The 25226-nt window shown below is 39.2% G+C and overlaps 1 protein-coding gene across 1 annotated transcript in view; it reads right to left on the reverse strand.

The window, feature by feature from the left end:
- The window catches only part of RBKS (ribokinase), a 69750-nt gene that overhangs the window by 6575 nt on the left and 37949 nt on the right, over window positions 1-25226 (reverse strand). The window contains exons 6-7 of the mRNA XM_074897060.1: window positions 23967-24058; window positions 14024-14212 (exon numbers count right to left, since the gene is read on the reverse strand). Of these exons, the coding sequence (XP_074753161.1) occupies window positions 14024-14212; window positions 23967-24058 (281 nt within the window). The remainder of the gene's footprint in view (window positions 1-14023; window positions 14213-23966; window positions 24059-25226) is intronic.

Here is a 25226-nt window from a genome sequence, read left to right on the forward strand (position 1 = left end):
GGCTCACCTTTTTAGGTCTAAGTTAGGCTTTAGGTGCAGACTAAAGCAGGCACTGCAAAGCTACCTGGGTTGAAGATAACACTGTGTACCAGACCTTTAGGGTCTGGATCCACAACTGCATTACTGTGCTTATTCTGTGCTCTGGTAACTGAGTGGTTCTGTAGTCTTTGTCATGAAGACAAGCTAGAACACGTTATCCTAAGCCAAAAGAAACTATTTAGACAGAATCCATGGTAGTGGTGCTTGTCTGTTCCTTTCTTCTTTCCCTCTGCCTTCTCAAACACACACCGACGCTGTCTGATGTGGTCTGCATGCTCCAGACCAAGTCACACGCTGCTGCCCCACCATAGGCTCCTTCCTCCCAGCCACGTGCAGAATAGCTATATTCAGGCGCTGTTTAACAACGGCGGGAGGTGTAAGCTAACACATTTTAATTTGCATTCCCTGTAGGTTGACAGTGCACTCTTAATTCCAGTGATTCAGACTGCAGTTTCATAATAGGCTTAAGCCAATCCATGGGTATGTTATTGCTGAAAGGCTCAGTCCCCACTCATGTTTTTATCCTTGTCTCACATTCCCACGCCCTCCCCTACATCAGATCTAGCACTCGTGTGGCCAAGCAGTGAGGCAGATCAGTTCTCTGATCCGTCTGAAGACTAAGCCAGCCAGCACTGACCAAGAAACATTAGTTTCCACCCAGATCAGCAAGCTGCTGTATTACCACATGACAGTGAGTCCAATGCAAAGGAGAAAGAGGTTAGAAACACTCCTTTCAGCAGCAGCATGATCTTGGATCAGCTTAAGCCAACTGTGAAACCTCACCCTTGGTCAACATCAAGCAATTCATTAACTCAGTTGTGTATCCAAGTCCTAATACTCTGGCTCTTCGTTCACACAGGGAAAGCTGCCTGTTCCACTTTTCCTCCTGTACCCTGTGGGCTCGGACCACAGGAATGAGGGAACGATCACGCTTACTTTCTGTATCTTTTCCAGACTCTGTTCTGGGAAGCCGTGGGAAGGAGCAATCCCTGAGTTTCTTGCATTTATGTTGCATCGTACTTACATAGCCATGCACAGGGAAAATTTCTTGCTCGCTTATTCAAGCTGAACAAGGGCAGCATGTTATCTGGTCCTTCACACGTCTTGAGAACTTAAGAGGTAACTAAACTACACCCACTGTAGACTATAAGTTGGGAAACATCAAAACCAAAGCACACCACACAATGCCTCACATCAGCCATCAGGAATTTTTACCCACTTCCTGACAGATTTCCTGATGGTTCATTAACAGTGATTAATCAGCCTGACCGTTAACCCCCTGCATTCCTGAGAGATTAATCTCGATACAAGGCCTCCTGCATGCATTTTCTTTCCTTTCTGAAACATCCTACTACATTAAGTTATTCACTGTTTCTAAAAAGATCAGTGACAAGCATTACAGATGCATGAATTCCCCTGAAAAGTTATCTGGTTTGTGGTGAATGTTGGAAATAAAACATACAACATTCACAACTCTGTGATTTTTAATTTGTATGTCATCTAAAAAGCACAGCTGAAAGTATCTAGAGATGTGGCAATATCACACAGTCCTGCTTTACATTTCAAAGCCCCTGTACAGCATCTGTTTTGAAGGCAGGTAATAGTGCTCTCATTTCACATGACGGAAAATAAACCAAACTTAAGATGAAGGATGTTAAGAGCACCCACTATGAGACATCTGTGGGCTGACTCCAGAGCTCTTGAACTTGCACAGACTTTAACAGGAGCAACATGAACATATCCTTTGAAAATGAGGCACAGCTTGGGAACCCCAAAACTGAGGTATCCAAAATTAGTAAGTGAACCTCCACGAGTTGCCCACGGCTCTGCTAGACTCTCAGTCAGAATCAGAACAGAGGAGCTTCCACCTCGCTGTTCACAAGAAAAATGCTGCAAAGTGTCTGCGAGGTGATGGCTCTCTCTTAGTGCACACTGACAAAATCTGGGAGAAGCATGGGAGAGCTTTGTTCTGCCAGGTAACAATATTCCAGTATGCCACTCAGCACCGGGGAAGAAAGTTATTCTGTGTTATACACTAACCTCAGAAAGCCAACAAAGCATTCACCCACAGGGAGCACTCTGTTTTCTGAATCATTGAAACAATTCCGTGTGCTGATGCTCATATAAACTCCTTTCAACTCCAGATAGCATTAATGAGAGGTGATGAATTTATTTATTTCTTACACAATGGAGTAAGAGCACTGAACCAGGAACTCCACACGCTGTTCTGAAAACAACAGATCCATGATGCTGAACCTGTGAGATTCCTGTCAACCAAACAATTCAACCACTACTCTGATTCCTATGCTACCAGAGTTATAGATACTTTAGCAAGGAATATTTCAATTTAGGATACACTTCTGTGTACATTTTTAGTTTAAGCTTCAGTTAGCTTTTGCCTTGGTACCTGCTTCTTCCCTGGTTTCACACTTGAGCTATGATCTGTGACCTCCTTTCATTTGATCTGAAAGTTCATACCTCACAGAGAAACTCAAAACCATCAGAGGAAACCCTCGCACTTGTATTTTTGCTGGAGTGCAGATAGAAAACTTACCATATACAAAGCACAGTACTAGAAAACTCTCATTACACTTCAGCTCAATACAAAACTCTGCAGTGGCACACTTGCAAAGAACAGCATATATACCAAGAAGTGTCAACAACAGGGAAGCATGCAGACATTGCCATTAACAGAAATAAGATGGACTTTCAGTTGAATGTGCTACAGGAGCTGTATCTACCTTTCCCAAAGTTTGAACTTGCATGGAATCAGTCATGGTTGAAGCTCAGCCCTAAACATAGCAGCTCCTCGGAAGGTTGATTCGTACTTCTCAAACTGGTTTATCAAGCCTCAACAACACGCAGCTACTCTCTTACTCTAATGAAAAGCCTCACTTATCTCACTTCCTTGAGAAGTACTTCACTCCCTTCATTATTCATGTCACGCTCATGCCAACTTGTAATTTCTTCCTAACAAAGCTCACACTTATGTGTTAATTCACAAATTTCATTTAATGAACAAATGAAACAAGAGCCAAAGCCCTGCCCAGAATACATCACGTTACTCTGATAGTAGACTGCAAATACTGGCAGTGTGTTTCCCTTCCAAACAGTGAGCTCCCCAACCAGGAGAAAACTAGCCAAATTGTCACTGAGTGCGTTACCCGGTATCACGTCAGGGGCTGACATGGCTTCAGGACCCCATAATCCAACAGCCAAGTCAGAAGGGGGAAATCTCCTTGCTGGGCAATTTCACTAGCCACATGTGGTTTTTTCTCTCAGACTGAAAATGCCAGAAGACTCTCAGTGATCCCATCTAATCTGATGAGATGCACTCAGAATGACACAACTGCCATCTCGCCTGGAATTGATCAAAAAAACATTCTTTTTTTGCACGAAAGCTCCATATGCTCAAGTGCCTCTTTCAAAACCACAGCATCTAGCCTTTGTTGGCTGGCCACTGCTCCCGCCTACCTCTGAACTACATATCCTGGAGGGAAAAAAAACCCAACAAACTTCAGGAGGTTTTTTTGTCTGAGCTCACTCTAGCATTGTCCTCTTGCCAGCTCCCTGCATTCTTTTTCCCACTGAGTTCGTCTAATCTTTTTCATGAGTACTCGAGCTCTATCTCCGCTCTCTAAGTTCAGCTAGATGTGACCTACAAGCCAGAACTGCTGCTCTGCTCTAGAGTATTGTTCTCTGCTACCCACTCACTCTGTTGTCCGTAACCTGTGGGGCAGGCATGCAGAAAACAGGGCTCCCACACCTCGCTCATGGTGTTCTGCAGTAGGTGAGCACCAAGGCACTGCTTCTGACAGAAAGGCATCCTCTGTGGTATTCCCTGTAAAATGGACCTTTCCAACGAACACACTGGCTGCTTAATGATTTCAGTAACAAAATCACAGACACCAGCAAAGAGGCATGAGCTTCCAGAGACTCTCCTTACTTTTCCCCTGTATTTCTGTGTCTATTTGTGCTTTGAAATGAATAAAACCAATACTCCTTATAGCCATCTGGGCATTTGACAAACACTGCTGCCAGAATTTGGGAATCTGGTTTTCTACAGCTGAGCTGTTCTAGAATAGCTGGTTTTATATCTGTATGTCTATCTCTACACACAGAGACACAAAACAAAACCCTGAGAGAAGTGACAAAATCACTACACTCGACTGCAAACTGGCTATTAAAGACATTCCTGTAGGTTACTGCCATCAGTCACCAAAACTTATGGTTTTAGTTTCCTTACATTGGTCTAGTTGAAGCTGTAAAATATATTCTGTCCATGGGACAGGCTGCTAAAGATTAACTCCTTTATTCTTGATAAGAAATAAAACTTCTTGCATATTCTGTGGTTAGAATTTGCAAAAGCAAGAAGCCTGATTTCCCCACTATTCTCATTTCTCTGTTCTTGTTCTTTTGAAAATTAGTTATGCAATATCACTGGTCCAACGCAAACCTTTCTGGTTTCTGTAGTGACCAAAATTACTTGGCAATGAAAACTCTGTTGGGGGAAATCAGGCCTTAGTTCAATATCAACATTACTGCAAGTGGCACTTCTGGGTAACTAAGTAGGCAAGGGGCTCCAGAACCAGGTTTGCCCTCTTTCTCATCATAGCCAGAACTGATGTGAACAAAACGAGAAGAGTAGGTTACATTCCACAATAGCCAGGATGATACCTGGTTCTGCAGAGCCTAGCTTTAAAGAAGAAAAGGAGGCATATGACATTTGTAAGCTAACCATAAATGCAAGAGGTAAAAAATGATGAGGAGTTTGGCCAAGAATATGCTGCACTATTACACAGCGGATCACATTTTCAACTTCCTACAGCTCAGGCCAGAAAAAGATACTTGGGAAGGTGACGCTCTGGATGTGCCAGAAGCGCCAGCTTCCACTAGCTATTTTTAACTGCAGGAATTTAATTAGAAAGGATAGCTGCACACAGTTGGTCTTCCTTCCTCTCCATCCTTTGTGCAGCTCAGATACCCCAGAGTGCTGGGCACCATTACGGCTGACACTGTCTTGTGTGCATGCACTGGCGACCCAATAACCACTCCAAACACAGGGTTAGCTACATACCAGGACTGAACATCCTCTTGGAGGAGACCCTGTGCTGGCTTCATCATAAAGACAAGAGGAGGAGAGCAAATCAAGAAAAGGGATGCAGCATGTTCTGCTGCAATGATTTTGACTTGCGCTGCAAGCCATAGTTAACCCAAGAGAAGCAATAAAAGGCTCATTTTCTACTCCGCTCTCAACCTGTATAAATTATACCATTGTTTCCTTTACTAAAGCATCCCAGAAGTGAGATAGCACAAAGATAGATTCAAGACATTTCTGAACTCATCTTCCCTAGACCTCAACAGAATGTAATCTCAGGCCCAGATGTTGGATGCTGTATGCTTCATGTGTTCGAGACCCCAAACAAAATATTTGAGTTGGTGCGTAAATGCTGCCAGTGCCCTACCTTTTTCTGTCCAGAACAATCAAGTGGGTTAACTTCCAACCTGGAATATTTCTCAGTATGACAGCAGTGAACCCAAAGCACCTGTCTTGAAACCCCTTAGGGGTTTCAAGAATCATCCAATGCAAAGCAACTCTGCACTGCTATGTACCTTCTCATTTACATGGACATCTACAGTGATGTCTAGTTCTAAAAATGAGACAGCTGATACCCTGACAAAATTTTTCCTCCAGTCCTAATTGTCTTTGAAGAGAAGCATAGAGAAGAAGTTACGGTTTTATGAAGGGAAGCAGGTTCACTTGCCAGTGACAAGCCAGTCCCTGAGTGCTTTTTTTCCCCATCTACAAAACAGCAGTAAGAATACTATATCTCGTGTTGTGAGTATATAAGTAGTAAATAACGTAAGGTGCTAAGGAACTTTATTTGTACACATAAATGTATCCATTTATACACGGAAAAAGCTGTAGGACACAATGGGACAAAATGTCATGACCTGATACTGAGGGTGTGTAGCAAAACCAAACGATTTTTTGTATCACTGAAGTAACTGAGACAGAAATTCAGCTTAACTATGAGGTTTTTGTTGCCTGGCACCCTGCAATCTTAGAAGGGGCTTAGAAAACTAAATATTGGCTTTAATCTTCTTTTTATTCTACATCTTCATTAAGTATCCCCTTGTAATTTAATGCAATTTGTGGCAAATGCTAATAGTGCTTTGGGCCCACTTCTCTCTGTCAGCTGTATCTTTGTTAAATTATGCATTTCCATCTGGAAAGAAACTGTACAGGACTGTAGGCTCTCTTCCACTTAGAGTCAGGAATGGAGAGGGATTTAATTAGATGCTCCGTGGTTGAGAAAAGGACTAGAGCAAAGCCTGGGTGGTCTGTGGAATCTTCCACTGGAAAACAAGGCTGCAAATTGTTCTGTACAAGCCTGCTTCTGTTTGCTCGTTTTGTTTACATTGTTTGTTCCTACAGATTAAAATAGACAGTTACTAGGCAGATAAACAGTGTTTCCTTCCATGACAATGTTGTCTAGAAGTTAAGAGACTAGCATGGGACAATATATATTCCTGTGCTTCATTTTTGGCTACATCACACCAACTCCCTATGTAACTTGGAGCAGGACATTTTTAGCTAGCACTTCAGAGCACCTAATCTCTAACATTTTTGTTCCATTTTTCCTATCTGTAAAATGGGGATAATACAGCTTTCTGCTCTCAAGGGGGAAAGAGGGCACATCCAGCCTGCTCCACCTTTTCTCAGTTGACTGCTAGTGCAGAGGGATGCAACTCTTGCAATTCCTCTCCTCACTGGATACCTGGATACCCTTAGGCCACTGACCAAGCCTTCAAAAACTGAAGTGTCTTTAGAAGACCTGAATCAGAAGCAGAAACTTGTGATGAGCCAAGCAATTCTCATCTACACTTAACTGTGAGTCAACTCAAACGCAGTGATTTCAGTCATGTGCCCTTTCACAGTTGAGCTGAACTTCAGAACATAATAGATGCAGCTTTAAATAGATTTACAGTGCAGATTGCTGATTGGAGTGTCTGGCAGATTAACTTATTCCTCATGGTTTTTCTGTTCCAAAATTCAATGGATTCCATATTTGTAAAAGAGGGAATGCAGAAGGCTAAGTCAGAAAGTGGGCTATGACTGGAACTGAACTTATTTATTAACCTATTTTGGTTGCATGTTAAAGAAAGGAAGCTATTATGCTGTCAGTTTGCGGGATGTTAATGGGAGCTCTGGGCATAATTACTCTGTGTTGGTGTGTGAATAAACCCCACTGATAGATAAGCTGTTTGCCCGACAGTAACTTTTTATCTTTCCTTGAAAAAGAAAGGAAAGAAAAAGAAACAGAAAAAGAAAAAGTAAAAAAGAGAAAAAAGAAAAAGAAAAAAAAGATGACCTTGCCCTTTGTGGTCACTTTACTCCTTCTTGCTACATCCTTGGGTAGGAAAAGGTTAAACGCTCGACAACATTTTTCTCTTCTTAGCAAGTTAGAGAACTGTACATCAGACACATTGTCTGCCAAATGCTTCATTTACTACCAGCTGCATTTTTACTTTGTTGAGAGATAGCTGAAATAAAATCACTGTTCTTTGTGCAAACGGCATGCTAAATAATGTACGGCTACAAGATTATTAAATAGCAAAGGCATTTGATAATATTAGAGTCAACCACAAGTCCCACTTCTGCTGATGCACAGAATTTTGAGTAATTAGTCATTGCACAGAGTGTTGTATTTATATCCCCTTGAGCCTCAGACGTTAGGCCACAAAGTCAGGAGACAAAGAATTGCTGTTATTAGGAGGACTGTTTTGGATTTATTTATATTCTAAGGCTTTATTTCAGTGTCCACTTCACTCCTCTGGCTCAGGCTTCCTCCAAACCAGAGATACAGCTAAGTCAGAGAATTTTAGTGTAAACCATATTTTTACAGAAAAGACCTCTCAACTTAAAGCAGAAGAACTTCAATGAGTCTGCAAAGCCCCCAAAGAAGCACAACTGGCCTGAGGTTACATGACAAGCCTGGGAAAAAGGCCTCCCAGGTTCCATTCTGATCTCTAACAGACTTCTCATGGTTTATATGCAATACATTAATTGCAGCTCGAATTTATGGATAGATAAATTGGGATACAAAGAAGACAAGTAACTCTCCCAAGGATTTGCAGCAAGTCTTTTGCAGAGCCCTGGAATTCTTACTCAGTCCTTTGTTCAAACGGCTAAACCACACGGCCTTCTTTAGACCACAATTACTGCACAGGCCCGAATACTGTGACATATCTAAAATTATATAGCTATACACTTGTATGAGGCTCTATTAAAATAAAGATTGTGTAACATCTTCAGCGTTCAATACAAAGCTGCTCAGTGAGCACTCCACTGCTTAGACAGCCTTTTTAATTCTCTTCTATTGTAAAGGAGCCAGATCTAATATATTGTAATAAGAAATCAGAGGGAAACTTAATAGGATTTGAATACAAACATCTGATGACGAATTCATATTGTAGCAATGAGCCTTCATTTTGCAGAACTGACATGAAAAAATAATGGTAACATTTATGATTATGACAAATAGTATGTATCATCTGTCACTGTGAATGTCATACAGAGAAGGACTATACGGAATAAATCATACACTCATGTCAAATTTCAGGCATAACTGAGTAGATTAAATTTTGAATTTTATCATGTCTCGTAAATTAGTTTCCTGTTTATAAGCATGACACCTCAACCTGTGATCTCCTCAGCTTTTCACAGCTGGTTGTGCACTCTGTATCGAAAAGCACAGCCAGACAGGGAAAATGTGGGTAGTGTAAGAAAAGATACGGAAAATGTAATGGTTGTGCTTAGAAACATTGTGAAGCTAAACATTCTGGGCTCTCCATGAGACTTAAAATGGAAACCATGGACTTGCTGTGATTACTAGGGGCATCATTGTGAAAAGTGATTCCAAATTTTCATTTAAATATTGTCTGCTCAAGGGTCTCCATTTGCCTTTACAGAGAATACATCCATGCCTAAGCCAGATATGCAGATGCCTGATCTGATTGTGAGTGTGCTAATGCAGGGCTTCTGTGCACACAACATTGGCATGTGTAAACCTAGAGATTAAGTAGAAGCTGATGATATTAAGCAGAGCAACGGTACTATGTATTTAAAAGACCAGATGGGATGGAAATTAGAAATTCACTCTAACTGATGCAAGCATGTGTGGATGTTATTCAATATCTTGATCCAAACTGGGGTCTGGAGTAGACCAGAGGTTACAAAAACTAACCCTAAAGTACTTCCCTCTCCAAAGTGACCACTGTGCTTCAAACTGGAAATGGGGGGGTGCCAGTGAGGCAGCTCTGGCTTGCTTAGTCAGAGAGCACCCCATTTTCTATTAATGCCACTGGATAGGAGAGATTCTGCCTGTGCCAACCCTTCAATTTGAAAAATGGATCCTAGACAGGACACCCCACCTTCAACTGCAAGGCACAACCACAGTAAAAGGCAAAGGCCCGAGCCCCAGGGAGCAGCCCCACAGCCAGCAGACATGTTCCAGCCTGCCGTAGCCACTGACCACCAGACTGCCCCACCTCCAGAGGAGGCCTGGCACAGACAACCCTCTATAGCCCAGACTCCAAGTAAGGTGGAGTTCCACACAGCCCGACTGTCTCCGCAAAGCCCACCTGCACATACCAAGCCCTAGGCAGGCCTCTGGCAGTACCTCAGGGGCTCAGCTTAGTCCCCAACTGCCACTTGAAGTGCTCGGCTCTGCAAGATCCCATAGTGCTTTTTTGCAAAATGGAAGGGAACTAATCTCACTGCTGGCCAAATTCCAGCTTTGAGTAATTACATTCTTCTGACAAATTTTCCTTGGCAGTTTCAATGGAATATAATTAGTAAATGTAAATAGATGTAAATAGTGCTGTAAATTACACTTTGCGTGATTGTCAGAAGCAGAAGGGGAGAGAGAGGGTGAAGGGGCAAAAAAAGCAGAGCTTCATTCTCCAATATGGACGATGTTGTGACCTTCTCTGCCATCAGACTGCACATGTGTCTGCCAGGACAACGCGTTCAGGGCTACTGCAGCAGCAGATGCCACGATCCAGATTCATTGTGAGGTTCATCACACAGATTATCCACTTCACCTCGAGTACAATTCTGACCTGACGGTGTTCGGTCATGTCCCGCAGCTGTGTTCGTAAGCAGCTGCTGTGTTCCACCTCAGCTGTGCTTCTGCTTCAGCAGCAGGCAAACTGCTTCACGCTCGCGCACATGCAACTGCAAAATGTGTGTATATGATATTATTGTTTTCTATGAAATGCTTATCAAATTTGTGAATGGTTTATGAAACCTTCTGCTACCAACTGAGGAAGTGTCATATAAATGGAATTATGTAATTACCCTTCATAGTTATTTTAATGCAGTGTCATGTATTAGTTTCACCTAAAGTGGAAACAGCTTCTTGCAAAAATAAATGCATATATTTAACTTCATGTAATCAAGTAGATTTAAAAGCAACTATTTCAAGTAATGAAAACAGATTATAATGTGTATTTTTCTTATATTATCTACATGTTAGAACCTTTTTATATGTCATATCTTACATACATCATCTGCTTCAAATACAAACTGATATGCCTAGTGGGCTTAAACAGATATTTCTTTCTTTCATAAAGAAAATCTGAGGATGATTTTTCAATAATTCACCTATTTTTATTTTTATTCAAAATTTGCATATAGAAAAATAGCTGGCAGAAACTAGTAAAATGAAGGGAAAGTTTATTTTCTTAACAAAAGCTTGTTGCACTATTTAGCTATAACAGGAGAAACAGATGTTTCAGCTTTACAATACCATGTCTTGCAAAACTTCCTTCTAAACGACTATTCGTGCTCTACATGTTTTGGACTGTGTATGAAGAGCTCTGCTAACAGTCATGGGAAGCACTGCATACATTAGTAAAGCCCACATTAAGATAATTAGTGCTAAAAAAAAAAAATAATCAACAAGCCTATTTTCTCCCTTTATAGTATTGATTTAGTGTGGGTAAAAAATGCCAAATTTTCGATCTTGAAGATACATGTTCCACCACAGAGCAGGAGATGGAGCCAGCTTTTCCCAGTGTTTTGCTAATAAACTCTTAGATTAACCATCTCAAGGGCTAGGTAGAAGAGCCAAGCTCTACAGACTATCAACACTTAGTCTCTCTGAAGAACCTATAAACACAGAGAATGTGGACAAGAGACAAGGAAGTCAAGTTCTTAATCTTTGTGGCTCGACCTACCCAAGTATTCTCTCATAAAAAATTTTCAGAATTGCTGTGGACAATACAACTGACCAGGAGGCAGTATTGAAACTGCACTGCTACAGTGATGACTTTGCAATGGTAGCAGCTATGGGAAAATTTCTACAGTGAAAGAGGACTTTGAAGCTCATTTTGTATCATCTTATATGTGTATCTTCTAAATGGCAAATTCTGGTTTAATACATATGGTTCTCATAAGGACTCTGTAACCTTTTGCAAATCCTATGACAGGTTATACACATCATTTAACTCTTTGTCTGTCAGAAACTTTACCTTCTGCAGACCAAACAATGTCAGTGTGGATACAGGCACATAACCTAATAGGATTGGATTATGGCATCTTAAAAAATTACCGCCTTGTCCCTCAAGATGTTGAAGTCAGGGCAGTTTAAGGTAGCGACTTCTGTTTAGTATTAAATGTCATGCTAAGAGCATGCATGTGAACAGCTCTGAATACTCTGGGGATAGGTGGCTATTGCTTCGACACCTTACAGCTTGAGCTTATTGCCCTGGGGAAGGATCCACTGCAGACATGCATCCAAAGAGAATAACATGTCCAGCTAGAACGATTAGTATTTATTTTAGTAATACAGTTATCCAGGTTAGTTGAGGATGTCATTATTTTGCTTAGTGTTTGGAAGGGTTGCTTTAAAACCACTTGCTTTCATGCAAAGTGATAATCAGTCTAAGCACTGTAAGACTTTTATAATGGAGGGCCAACACATCTTTTTTCATTCAGTCTGCAAGAGTAAACCGAACACAGCTGTTTTACTGAAAACAACCCACTGGTATTTAAGTAGATTAACAAAATTAACTGTGAAAATCCTCTGCTATGTGAAAGCCAATAACCTGTTGGCCACAAGGAGGCAGGGCAAGGATTCAGTAAACTCAAAGAAATTGCTTTTATTTAAAAAAAAACCCAAAAACAACACAAACCCACAACAAAAAAAGACGAGCAGTAAATTAGTTCAGTCATGAAACTCTGAACTGCTAGGCAAGATAAAAAGCACTTTTCAGCCACAGTGTGTGGTTTCAGTATTGCTGTTTTATTCCAAGAGCAGCAAATATCTTAAGATATTAAACAATAGCTGATCTGGCAGCAATTTTCTGCTTCTTTTGAAGAAGCAGATCACACATGTTTCTTCTTCATCACTTCTGTGTGATGCAGAGAAAAACTCTAACAATAAGCTTTGATAGCAATAGTGGATTTACCAACTCAAAACAAGAAGCTGTACCGCCAGGTTCACAAGGTGTTGCTCCCAAGCTAATAAATCCTGCTTCTGGGCAGCTTTGGGAGCTCTGCCTTTAACTCCCATGGCATTTCTGATTCTGGGCTAAAAGCTGGCAGAGGCAGTTAAGTGACTGTAGTCCCCTACAAAGTACCTTATGCGCAGTCCAGTACAGTGATGCCTCTCTTAACCAGAACTTTAGGACATTCCAAAATTAGTACTAACTCAAGGTCAAACTTCTAAATGACAATGGGGTAAAAGAGGAAAATAAAGCCAAAGTATCTTTGTTTCAGAGTTCAGTTGAAAATAATTAAAATTAACAGCGAAACAAAGCCTTCCACAGTAACAGCACATCACAGTCCTAGCCTATGAGTGATCTTCTGTTCTAGACAAAGTGACTTTACTCCTAGCTCTGCCACTGCATGCTACTGAGCTAGGTAATTTCAGTCCTCCATGCCTCTGTTTCCTCATCTTTTTAGCAGTTGCTTTCCTTCTTTGTGAAGCAGTATGAGGTCCATGGTTAAAAAACATGCTACAAGAACTAGTTATTATTAATGCAATTCAGATATGGAATGCACCAGATGGTAAAATCTCCAGGATTTTAATGAACTATTGTAACAGAACATATGTAATATGACGTTATTATAACAGGCATTTAAATGTATAGTTAGTACATACAACGTGACCTGCTCTGCTCTCAGTAACTCCACTGGAATTATTTTGGATTTATGTCAGATAATACTAGGAACACAAAATAGCCCCATATGTGCAATGTGGTAAGGGTTTCATAGCAATGCTATCTTAACTATTGCCTGTCCTATTTTTATTTTTTGCTGGGGTTATTGTATGAAGTGGTCTGTTAGATTATGTTTTCTGCATTTGATTCTGAGCAGGAAGTAAAAAAATATCACCCTCATGTCAAAGACTAAAATGCCTCTGACCAAGTATCCCTTACTAACCATCATAAATAATCTGAAGCAGCAAGAACTTTTGGGTTTTTTCTCTATATTCTGTAAAAATTATGCCTTTGATGCATTTTATGCTAGACTTGCTAAGCAATTAATGCTTGTGTCAGAAGAGCCAAACATTCGGGTTCAGACTGTGTGGGTAGTAGTACCTCCTTTCTCCCACAGCATTTGAGTGCTAGACAAGATGAACTGTACGACTGGGCAAAGGTGAAAAAACAGGCCTGCAGCTCAAGCCACTGGCATCACACATTACAGTCAGAGACAGGTACCTACTTCAGTAAAAGAGAAACATGAAGATACTATCAGTATGTATAATAATTCTAGCACATCTACAATACAGACTATAAAACTCAAGTGAACTGACATTTAATATATGAGAGCCTGGAAGCAAGATATCAATTTCACATCATAAATTAGCCTTTGTGCCAGTGCCCAAAGATTTGGCTGATTACTCATTGCTTTCCCTTAGTGCTTAAGCAGTCTTTTCCAAAGTAAGACAGTTAAACCACAAAAACGTACCGTAGTGTCCACAGCCCTGACCTTCCCAGCAGGAACGTGCTTTGGAATAGGTTCTTCTACTGATATCATCATGCAGCCTTCTGCTCCAAGAGTAACTATTACGAGCTTACACCCTCTTTCTAACAGCATGTGTCCCACCTTTTCAGCATCTTCAAGGTTGCCAACTGGGATGCCCGTTAAAATTTCTGCCTGGAAAATAACCCACGCAAATGAAAATCATAATGTGACAGCATTCATTTTTGGACAACAGTTGCATTTGAAAACACTACTTAATATCTTTTTAAACTGTGTATTATAGGATGATCATGAAACCACTTCCTACGCTGATATTCAGCTATGTCTTGCTCCTCATTTGAAATCAGCATGTACTTCAGGCACAGAAGACTAATGGAGAGCAGCCTAGGCAGAGACGCAGGAGGCATGGGTTCTGTTCCAGCTTCTACGACTTGCCTGGCATGCAACCCTTAGTAAAATCATATTTCTCCCACGTGCCTCAGTTTCTTCATCTGTGAAATGGACACAATGACACAGTCTTGGCAAAAGCCATTTTGCAGTCTAATGTGAAAAATGTTACACGGCACCTCGGTCACTATTGTTGGGGGATATTTATCACCAAGTGAGAAACTTTTAAAATAGTTTTTTAAATTCTCAGTGTTCAGCTAGAGGGAAAACACAAGGGAAAATATCTTCAAGGAAAAAAAATAATTGCTCAGCTCTGGCAACACTGTTTACATCAATATATATTTTCAGATAAGAATACCTGAAAGTTGTCTGAAGCCTTCTTTGGGCAAAGGCCCATTGCAAGATTATTATATATTTGTGTTAAGGCCATGTCCATAGGCCTATGCCAGGACTGAGACTTCTCTGTGTTGGCTCTGTACAAACACAGATAAACTCTTCTTCTAACAGATGGTGACCTTAAGTCAACTTCTCCCAGTTGGCTCTTAAAGTTATCTCTTCTAGTTCCGCCCAACTAAGAAAAAAATTTCCCCCAAATCTGCAACGAAGACTTCAGAATCAAGCACCCTTTTCGCCACTTTATACATTTTCTTGATGGCATAGCATTGTCCAATGTCATGAACTTTTTCTTTTGGCAGGGAAGAGAACAAGAATGAAATAGGAAGAAAGGGAAGAGAAAATACTGTGTTTTATCTGAAACAGTCTAGCAGGCAGTTCTCCTGCATAATACAGTATGCCTTCAATTGTAAGTAAACAGACATTATATTTTTCTGTCTTTACTAAATCTTGTCCTGCTTGCCTGAGAAGAGGGAAGTCCTACTTTATCTTGCACTACAAGGTCGCTTCTGGATCCTGAAAAATGCAGTCTGAAGTATTTTCAGATAACCGCATAGCTTCACATAACTGGGCACAGCTTCCACACTCTTAGGGCTTATTTTCAGTGGAAAACTTACTGTGGAACCTACTGACCAGCTACACTTCCTGATCTCTGCTGCCTGGGCAGCTCAGCTTCTTGGGAAACAGCTGCTGAAAGATTTCAAACTACCTTCCTCTGCAGCACGGAAACTTGAATTCATCATACATACTTCTTGATATAATGGACTGTAAACTATAGTGATGAAACAACTGCTCCATAAAGCACAGGCCATGCCTGTAGTAAAGAGAGGGAGGGCAGACAGCTGGGGACAGGAACTACTACAGCCATCCCAAAGTAAACCGCCCCCAGCCGTGAGTCAGAGCCCACTGCTCGCCACTGTCATTTCCTGTTTTCAGCCTGACCCAGGAGAGAGAAGCCACCCTTAGGCTCTGAAGGGCCAGATTATGCCAACACACTCCCTAGAGTTTATAGTATCATTAGCAGAGTACTTACTGGTTTTAATTTTCAAACTCACAGGACCAAGTTCTGCAGTCTCTACTTAGACTAATGCACAAATGATTTCAAGCATTGTTGATCTGATCGCTACAAAGCAGAATGTGGTGTGGCAGGCCTTGGTGGGTAAATTTGTGCACTGCAGGGGCAAGGTGTGGTTAACACGTACACATAATTTAAAACTACTTTTTTTAAATGCACTGATCCCAGACAAGAACATAGTAAGCTTTAAATTAGAAGGAGGCACCTAAACCTATTCAATTTTCTCTTTGGCATGTCACCATGCTGCTCAAACTTCTCTTCTTGGAGTACAAACTATTTAAGCAAATTAAACATTTCATTTTTTAAAAGGTTACAGAAGAATTTTCAAATAAGAACATTTCAAAAAGTATTTCACAAAACCTTTTGAATGTATCTTCTTGCAAGGTCTGGAAGCAGTCAATACACCAATAATGGCTTTGGAGTGACTAAAGATAGATAATAAACAGTATAGAATATATACTATTTATAATATATGGTATATTCTTTAATAAACAGAATAAAAGATATTCTAATATTCAAGTGTCTAAAGAGTCTGTGTTTCTTCATGAATTTTAAGATCTCTGGAGCACAAACTATGCATTCCTGTATTCAGAACACCTGGCACATCACGTTACAAGAATAAAAATGGATTAACACAAATGCTTGACTGAAACAGGCTAACTGAATTTTCAATGTACTTTATGAAGGGCAGTAACTCCAAACATTCTACTTATGTTGCAAAGTCTCCAGGGCAAAAGTGGATTTGGTTTTGGTAGAGAAACAGTAAATCTAATTTGGGTTTATTTACCTGGTATTTACACTTCTGTAAACTCAGGAGCAAGGTAAATGAAGTATTTAAATATAATGTTGTTCCTAATGAAACGCACATGCTGTAAGATTAGTGTTGTACCCCTCTTTGTGTTTGCTGCGTCTCAAGTCAACAGGATTTTTTACTTGGGTAGTGAAAGAACTGTTCTGGGACTGATATGTGAAAGGTTTTGCAGAAATCTTTCTTTTAATCTATACCAATAAACCTAATTATTTTGAACAGACAGTCTGTATAAAAGTAGATCTTCAACTGCTTGAAACCACTATCATCTAACTCATCTACAGCAGGATGGTAAAGCTAAAAAACACTGGAACAAGCTGGAAGAACCATAAAAGCAGCAGAAGCCAGACAGATTCTGTGCCAATAATTAGAGATTGCGGTAAATGTCAACTGATGTTAAATACTGTGGTGAGTTTTTAAGTTCCTCCCTTCAGTAGAATCTTATTTAAAAAACAAACTGTGGTACAATTGAAGGAAATAACTAATGGTTATGTAAAGAAAAAAATTAAATAACAATACTAAAAGCCTGACGTGGACATTTGCCATAGTACTGTACAAAACAGCAGAAAATTAAAAATTGTATTTTTCTGCAGTTAGCCTCATAAAACCCCTCTGTTAAATGAACCTATTAAAGCAAGAGGACATTCCACAAAATGGCTGTCAGAATAAATCTATGGCGGATATTATATAACTAATCTACACAGAATTTTCTTAATTTTGTTCACAAAAGTGGAAGAGAAATTTAACTGAATCTTTTAATTTAACTGATATGGAGGTTCTTGGCCATAATCCTCACTAATCTTAGTTAACTCTCCGTGTCTCTTTAGACTGTGGAGTCTAGTCACAGTAAATTGACACAAACCAGCACTCCTACGGAAAAAAAATGGCCCAGCTTTTCCCTTCTACTCCTGTCCACATGGCCCATTCTCTTGTGCCAGCACAGCCATTTGTGTGGCCAGGAAACAAACTGGATTGCAAGGCAGATCTGTGTTAAAATTAACACCACCCCCAATCCCACACCACCCTCAAAAGCCAACCCAAAACAATTAACTTCTTTCAACAGCAGTACTAGTTTACACTGGCTAAAAGTGAGAATAAAACCATGATATGAACCTTTGCCAAGTGTTCCTAGCTGTGGTGCATTTGGGGCAGCCTATGGCTTACAAAGCCACTTTCAGGGAGACATTCTGGATCTTCTGCTTGGCAAGACCAAATCTGCATCACGGTGTCTAGTTTTGGGATCTCTGGCACAAGTAAGATACTGACATACTACAGCATACTACACTGGAAGGCCATCAAGACAGGCAGGGGGCCAGAGACCAGGACATACAAGAGGCTGGGAGAAGTGGGCTTGTTCAGCCTTGAGAATACAAGGCTAAGGGGAGATCTAATTGCTATCTACAGAAATGTAACGGGTGGGTATAGACAAGATGGAGCCAGACTTTTCTTGAAGGTGTAGAGGGATAGGGCTAGAGACAACAGGCACAAGCTGGAACACGGGAAATTCCACTATTAGGACAAGGGTTTTTTTAACCACGAGGGTGATGAAGCAGTGAAACAGGTGCCCAGAGGTCATGCAATCTCCATCCTTGGAAATTCAAAACTTGACTGGGTAAAGCCCTGACCAATCTGACCTAAACTGGCCATGCTTCACCAGGGTGTTGGACTAGAGACCTCCAGAGGTGTGTTCTCAACTTCTATGATCTTATGATCCTCAGCAAATATAAACTGGTGAAATAACAAGCCATGTTAATTCTTTGGGGAGCAGTCTATCGTTTGGACTGCATTCGGTGCACCTAGCACAATAACAACTTCGCAAATGTTGCCGGGTACTGCTGGAACAGAAATAATAATAGGGAAGCTGTGCCAGTTTTAAGGCTAACCCATCTAAACCTATATATGATAATTCAAAATATTTTTAATTTTAAATATTTAAACACAGTAAGCCAGTTGGCTACAAACTTGGCTTGTACCTTCGGAGATTTCTTTGAGAATGACAGAACAAGAACTCATTAATTCTAACACATGTGAACAGTCCCAAAGAAGTAGTGAGACAGATTTGGTGTACAAGCAATTGCAAGATCAGGCCACAAGCCAAGCTAGTTCCAGTTGTTTCAAATTATAAAATTTTTACATATATACAGGCAGAAATACTTATCGTGCTAGAATAATTAAAACCTGATTAAAATGAATTGGCTTGAAGCTATTCCCTCCCCTCCCAAAAGTAACATCTTTCATTTTAGACTAAATATGGGAAATTTCATCGTTTCCAGCAACTGATAAAATGGGGTTTAGAACAAAGTTGGAACTAAAATATACTGTGAATTGCTGGCAACTTCTACATAATGGAACAATAGTAGCTTTCCATTACTTAAAACAGAAAAGGCAAATTCAAGAGAAGTCCTGAAATATTTTAATTCTGAAGGACCTATTTTTGTTTTGATTGCTAGAGATATCAATTATTTTTTCTTCAGAAAGACTATCCCTAGTATTAATCTTTCTATATCTAATAAGTAGTATTTTAGATGTCCTAATTGAAGACTCCAGATATAGTTTTATAAACTTGATATTCTCTGAATCTTGTAAAAGTCAATACTGTCTCTTGATTTTGGACATGCTAACAAGAATTTTCATTATTAATACTCCTTCCAAAAATGATCTAGCCTCTAGTAATAGACAATAACGCTTAGGAGAAAACAATAGGATAGTATCTATTTTTCCGTATTATTTTTATACAGCTTGCAGCTTTATTTAACAAAATTAGCAATTAACTTATATTTAGTTGTACTGCTTTTTGCCATTGAAGCCCCAAACTATTCCATTAGCATTTAATTAAATTTTTCCTAGGCCCTTCTTATTTAGATCAAGAAGTCTGATACCCATTTTACATTAGGGAGAAAGCAGTTCCCAGTTTTGCATTAAAAATAGCTTGACAAAGTAAATCATGTGCTGTAACCATTTAAGAGTTTTCCTCCTCCTGAAGGGCTCCAGTATTCTTTGAACGGAGAAGCAGCTGTTCTTCAAAACGTTTAGGACCAAATTGAAATCGCTGATGTGCAATATATTTTGGTTGCTAACCTGCAGGGCTATGTAATTGCAGGCTCTCACTAAATAAGAAAAACAACACATGAACTGTATTGACATTGTGGTTGTGCCTAGAGCCATACTGCAGCAAAGAATCACACAAATACGTGGGAAAAAAATGGTAAGTATTCCAAAGAGCTCATCTTGTATAGGGTCTTTTAAACATTTTTCTTCTTTTTCAACATTTATAGATGACTGAAAAGAACAACCATTGGTTTTCACTAAAATGACATTGGATACATTTATTTTTCATTAGAAGAATTAAGGGACTGGAGAACTAGCACATTCCTGCACAAACCTCAGGGATTAGGCTGTGCTACATCTGGGAATTAACAAACTAGTCTCAACAAGTTTGATCTTTCTGGGAAAAGATAAAACTGAACTACAGGGTAAGCAAAGAAAGAACTGATAACCTTGCAAGATTTGTTCTGAGTTTTTTTTTGTTCATGAACCACATAAAAAGAAAGTAATGTCAGACATAAAAAAAATTTATTATTGCAACAAGCAAGAGTGAAAAGAACAGCTTGTGAAGAGCCTTCTAGACAAACTAATGGTAGATAATTCACTGATAGTATAATTTTGTTTGCTTCTCTCTAGCACATAAATCCATAAGAACAAGCTGTGCTGTTATACTAGAGACTGCATGTGATTTCATTAAATCCTAAAGCATTTAAAGAAGGATAGAGTGTTGTATTTGATACTTGCATGTTTGGGACCCAACATCCCATGGCTGTCTGAAACTATAGCTGACATTTAAAAACTTTTATTCTGTGAAAAAGGCATTGCAGATCAAAACGCCTGACCTTCATGGCAGTAAATAACAGAACCTTCTGTCTAAGTAGTAATTCAGCTAATCACAAGAACTACCCCTTTTTCTCATCTGTAACAAAACAAACACTCCACATAGTGTGTGAGATGTCCTAAGCTAAATGGCTAGTGTTCAGTTCTACAGCTAACATAATCTTCTGTTACAAACATATCATTCACATAATATCCACAAACCACAGGATTTTATCATTTAAAGGTATTTCTTGGTGAGCAAGAAAGATAAGGATATTTTGGTAAAACTGTATGATAAATACTTGCAAGTTTAAACGACTAAGAAAGCCAAACCAAGCAATAATTAAAAAAAAAAAAAATCAGTGTAAATTTAATCTTGTCTTAGCATATGTCTGTGTTAGAAACAATGTTGTAGAAGTAGTTGAACTGGAGAGCTCTAAAGAGTTCATCTTTAAACCCAAGACAATTTACTGACTATCTAAAAGACTTAGTAAAGATAAAGTAGAAATACACTATTTTTTTTCTAGCAGTACCTAAAAATCCCAAATAAAAAAGGGGTAAGGCTGGAAAATAAAAAGGATTTTTGGCTTAAAGGAAGTTATTTGAGACTTAGAAAAACCAAGTAGGAGGGACAACAGAGCTGGAATGGAACATCTCAGGAAGGCAGTTGTAAGCAGCACATCCAATAGATTTGGCCACAGAGAATAATAACTTAAAAAAATCCATAAAATAAGAATGGTCATAGTGGCTCAGAGCAAAGATCCATCTTATCCAATTGCTCTTTTCTGACTGTGACTGCGAGTAGATACTAAGAGAAATAATTAAAAAAAAAATATAAAAAGTTCCCTTCCCAGTATATATTCTGGATCATCAAAGTCTTAGGTACTTCCTGATTTAAGAAGATGAAGGAAATGCAGATGTAGTTGGTTGAATGGATGAAATTTTAAAAATTAGAATTATCTTTAAGATTTTCAGAATTAGCTTATTGCTTTTAAGTGCCATACAGAGATGTGACTGGTAACCTTTATTTGGGTATGTAAACATTTATATCTCTATCAAACTTCTCAAGTGCATACATTAAAGTGATCTGAAATTAAAGAGAGTCATGAAAGAAAACAGAAAACAGATGGCATATGAATATATAACAATTACTAAAAAAACAACTTTCAAACTTGTAACATAAGAAAAACAAATGCTTCATTTTTCCTCTTTTCTCAGCAAAAACAAAGGAACAATGGCAACAGTTCATCCCTGAAAATCAATTCAATAACAAATCAGACACACAGAGAGGATGAAATCAAACATAATTGATTATTACAGTTGTGCTAATTTAATTGATTTCATTGCAAAGTATGAAAAGGTTATTGTTAAAAGCAAAGGTATTTAGGTGCCATTCTTGTCCTCAGAATATGCTGGAGGAGTTCCACACTTGGATATGTGCTCCCATGATATGGCTGGCAGGAACTTCCACAGGTCTACCATTTCCATAAATTCAGAAGAGATAAACCTCCTCAACAGTAGAGAGCGTATTTCTGTGCCTAACTGTGCATACAGTGATCTCAGCTATCTTCAGATGGTAATTACTTTTTAAAAGAAAATAGCAGAAAAGAATGCAAACTGTACCCCCAGCTCTGCTGGAAAGGTAGATGAGTGAGCAGGGATCTATTATAATTATACACCTGTATTTCTTGTTCTCCAAATAGAAGTAATTTTCTTTTCTCCATGTGGTGGTAATAATAATTCACCCTGGCTCCAGCAAGCTAAACTTCTCAAAGAATGTCTCTTTCAAGACTGTCCTCTAGCAATAAAGTATAACAAAGGGAAAACTTTAACATGTGTGTTGCAAAGAGCAATGAGAGAAAAGTCAGGAATAGACAAGTAATGAAAACCAAAGTTTTGTTTCTAACATATGGGGGATAAGTTTTTGCAGGGGAAAAAAAAAGTAACTAGTGACATTATGAAAAAAGCAAACAACAAATGACATTTACTAAATTGGTGGGAAAGTATGGGTGTTCTCAGCCCAAAATGTGTGCCGTCGCACCGTTTAGCCAATCCAGGGGCATAGTCCAGGCATAAGTGCTTTCTGAAAGCATGAAGAAAACACCATATGGGTGTCCTGCAAGTCCCCTGAACAAGAATAAATACTTTGCCTTAGCATTCTCTTCATCACATATAACTGAGTTCTGGTAGCTGTTAGACAGTGTCTAAGCCACAGATGATATCACACTGACAGTGACACTGGAACCTTTGCCTTCCAGAGCTCTGAGGAGCCATGGCATCTCCCACCTTGCTATTTTGCTAATTTCTGAATGCTCTGGAGTATCTGAACTTGGCAGACACATACTAAAACATCCGATAATAAAATTCAGATGTCCATTTCGGTTACTTAAACTGACCCTTAAATGCTAGAAGACTCATGAACTGAGAACTTCTGATATGGTTTGTGATGATTTTTAACAGAAATTTCAAAAGAGGGTAATTGAGTCTTGAGGGTAATTAAATCTTGAAGATCTTACTTTGACAGACATTGTCATCAGACAAAAAAAAATCCTCTAAGTAAGTAGGGCTATGCTTTTCTCTTAGCTCTTCCCCCTCCTCTCCACCCAAAGGTATCATGTTCATTGCAGAAACCATGTTTGTTGGAGGTAACTTTAACTATGATCAAGGCATGGCTTCTATCCACTAGGTTGCTTCTCCCACATTCTGGTTTATATAAAGAGAGGGTGAGGGGAAGGAACACAGCATGCGTAATTCTAATAAATAGGAAATTTAAACAAAGGCCTTATGAGACGAGCCTAATTTGTCTCTTGTGACAAAAATAATTTCCTTGGGAGAAATAATACACTTGAATGAGACGAGAGGGAAAGGAGGGGAAAAAAAAGGGGGAAAACATACAGTTGAAGGGCTAGAGAAACAGATTCATTGAAAACAGATCTGACAGGAAGAGGCACATAAAGCTACTATTTACCATCAAGTGCAGCATGCCCACATCACCTCCTGGCAAGCGAGTTTAAAACTGTCAGAACACTATGGCTAGCGTATTCCTGCTAATCATATCAAGGGACCACAGAACAAGGACAAGGATCTATTTTAATATTTACCATTCAGTGATAACATTTCAAAAGTGTCCTTTTATGGATTTGTTTTACTCGTCTACTTGTAAGGAAGGCTGGACACGACTTTCCTGCTGAAAACAATTAATTTCATTTTGAGTGCAGTCTAAAGGTACTCTAGAGTACTCCTCTTTTTAGGTCAGGGATCAAACTTGTCACCTCCAAAAGTCCTGTGTAAGAGGAGCATGCCTCAGTTCTTCTGCTCCCTATGCTGCATTTCTGAGAACAGAATCCCTCTGAAACTTTACTGCTTCAGACTCCTTCTTTAACATGACATTTGGCCATTACCTCAGTTTCATTGCAGCAGAAGATATCAGAATGGGTATAAAATTGTGGATCTAGGTCAGGAAGGGCTGGAGCTGGATTAAATAATGTCTTAACTGAAACAAAGAAAAAAAAAGAAAAGTCTAAATCTCTAATATTTTAGACTCATAAACCATCACCATTATGGTTAATTCACAGCCCCAAATATTTATTATTAACACACAAATAGCTCCCAGTTTCTGTGTTGTCATTTTATAGAACTGCTAAATGTTTTATTTATTATAGTAAAGTTCCCTTCTAATTCATGTGCAGGCACCTGTCACGATGGGAACATGACAGAAAAGTAACAGAAAAAATAACCAAGAAATTATAAGTAAAAAAAAAAAAGGGGGGAAAAGCCTTAGATGGTAATGCAATTTGTTTAACTGATGATGCTTCTTCCAGGATTTTAATAAGTTTTACAAGAACTGGTTTAGTTCTAGAATTTTTTCAGTGTTGTTATCTGCATTCTGTACATGAAGAAACAGGGGTATGGAGTAATGAAGGGCATGTCCAGACAAGGAGTTAAACATGCTTCTGAATGTGTTACCTAACTTGTTCAAACTGCCACATTATAAAACTGTAGTGCAGACAAGGCACTGTATATTTTTAATATGCTATCTGGCAGAGCTAGACTTAAACTTAACACGTGGTAGAATATGTTAGTTAACCTAACTTTAAACTGTAGCCTAAGGCCCCGTGTAACAGCAGAAAAGGTTTGTCATGAGGACAGTATAAGTGACTTACTCACTGTTAACACAGGAAGTCTGCAGACTTGGTTTCTCACTTTGCCAAATTTATGATTAATACTTTTGTGTCTTAACCACAAGGCCATCATTTTTATATAAAGCACACTCTCTTACTTCAGAAATATTCTTTATAGTAAGTGATCAAACCTTTCAACTCAGATGCCTAAATTTTCAGTCCTAAACACATATTTAGACCCTAAACTACAGTGCATAATATTCAGACACCCTGAACGCTTCTGAGTCCCAGTTGATGCCCTAAAAAAGATGCACAGACTTCTAAAATCTGAGTACCAAGAAGCTTAGAAGATGACCTTTTTGATTAACACTCTGAAAGTTTTAGCCTTTGACTGTACAACTTCATCATGCCTCTCTACCTGCCTCATTAAAAAGAGTATTAAAGTGACAAAGACATTTACTCAGAAGTTAGAAAATGCCAGGATTAGGATTTTCAATGAAATCTTAATTTGGTTCCCTTATATTATTACAATACAGTATG

The sequence above is a fragment of the Athene noctua genome, chromosome 1 (genome assembly GCF_965140245.1).
Source record: "Athene noctua chromosome 1, bAthNoc1.hap1.1, whole genome shotgun sequence".
Lineage (NCBI taxonomy): Eukaryota > Metazoa > Chordata > Aves > Strigiformes > Strigidae > Athene > Athene noctua.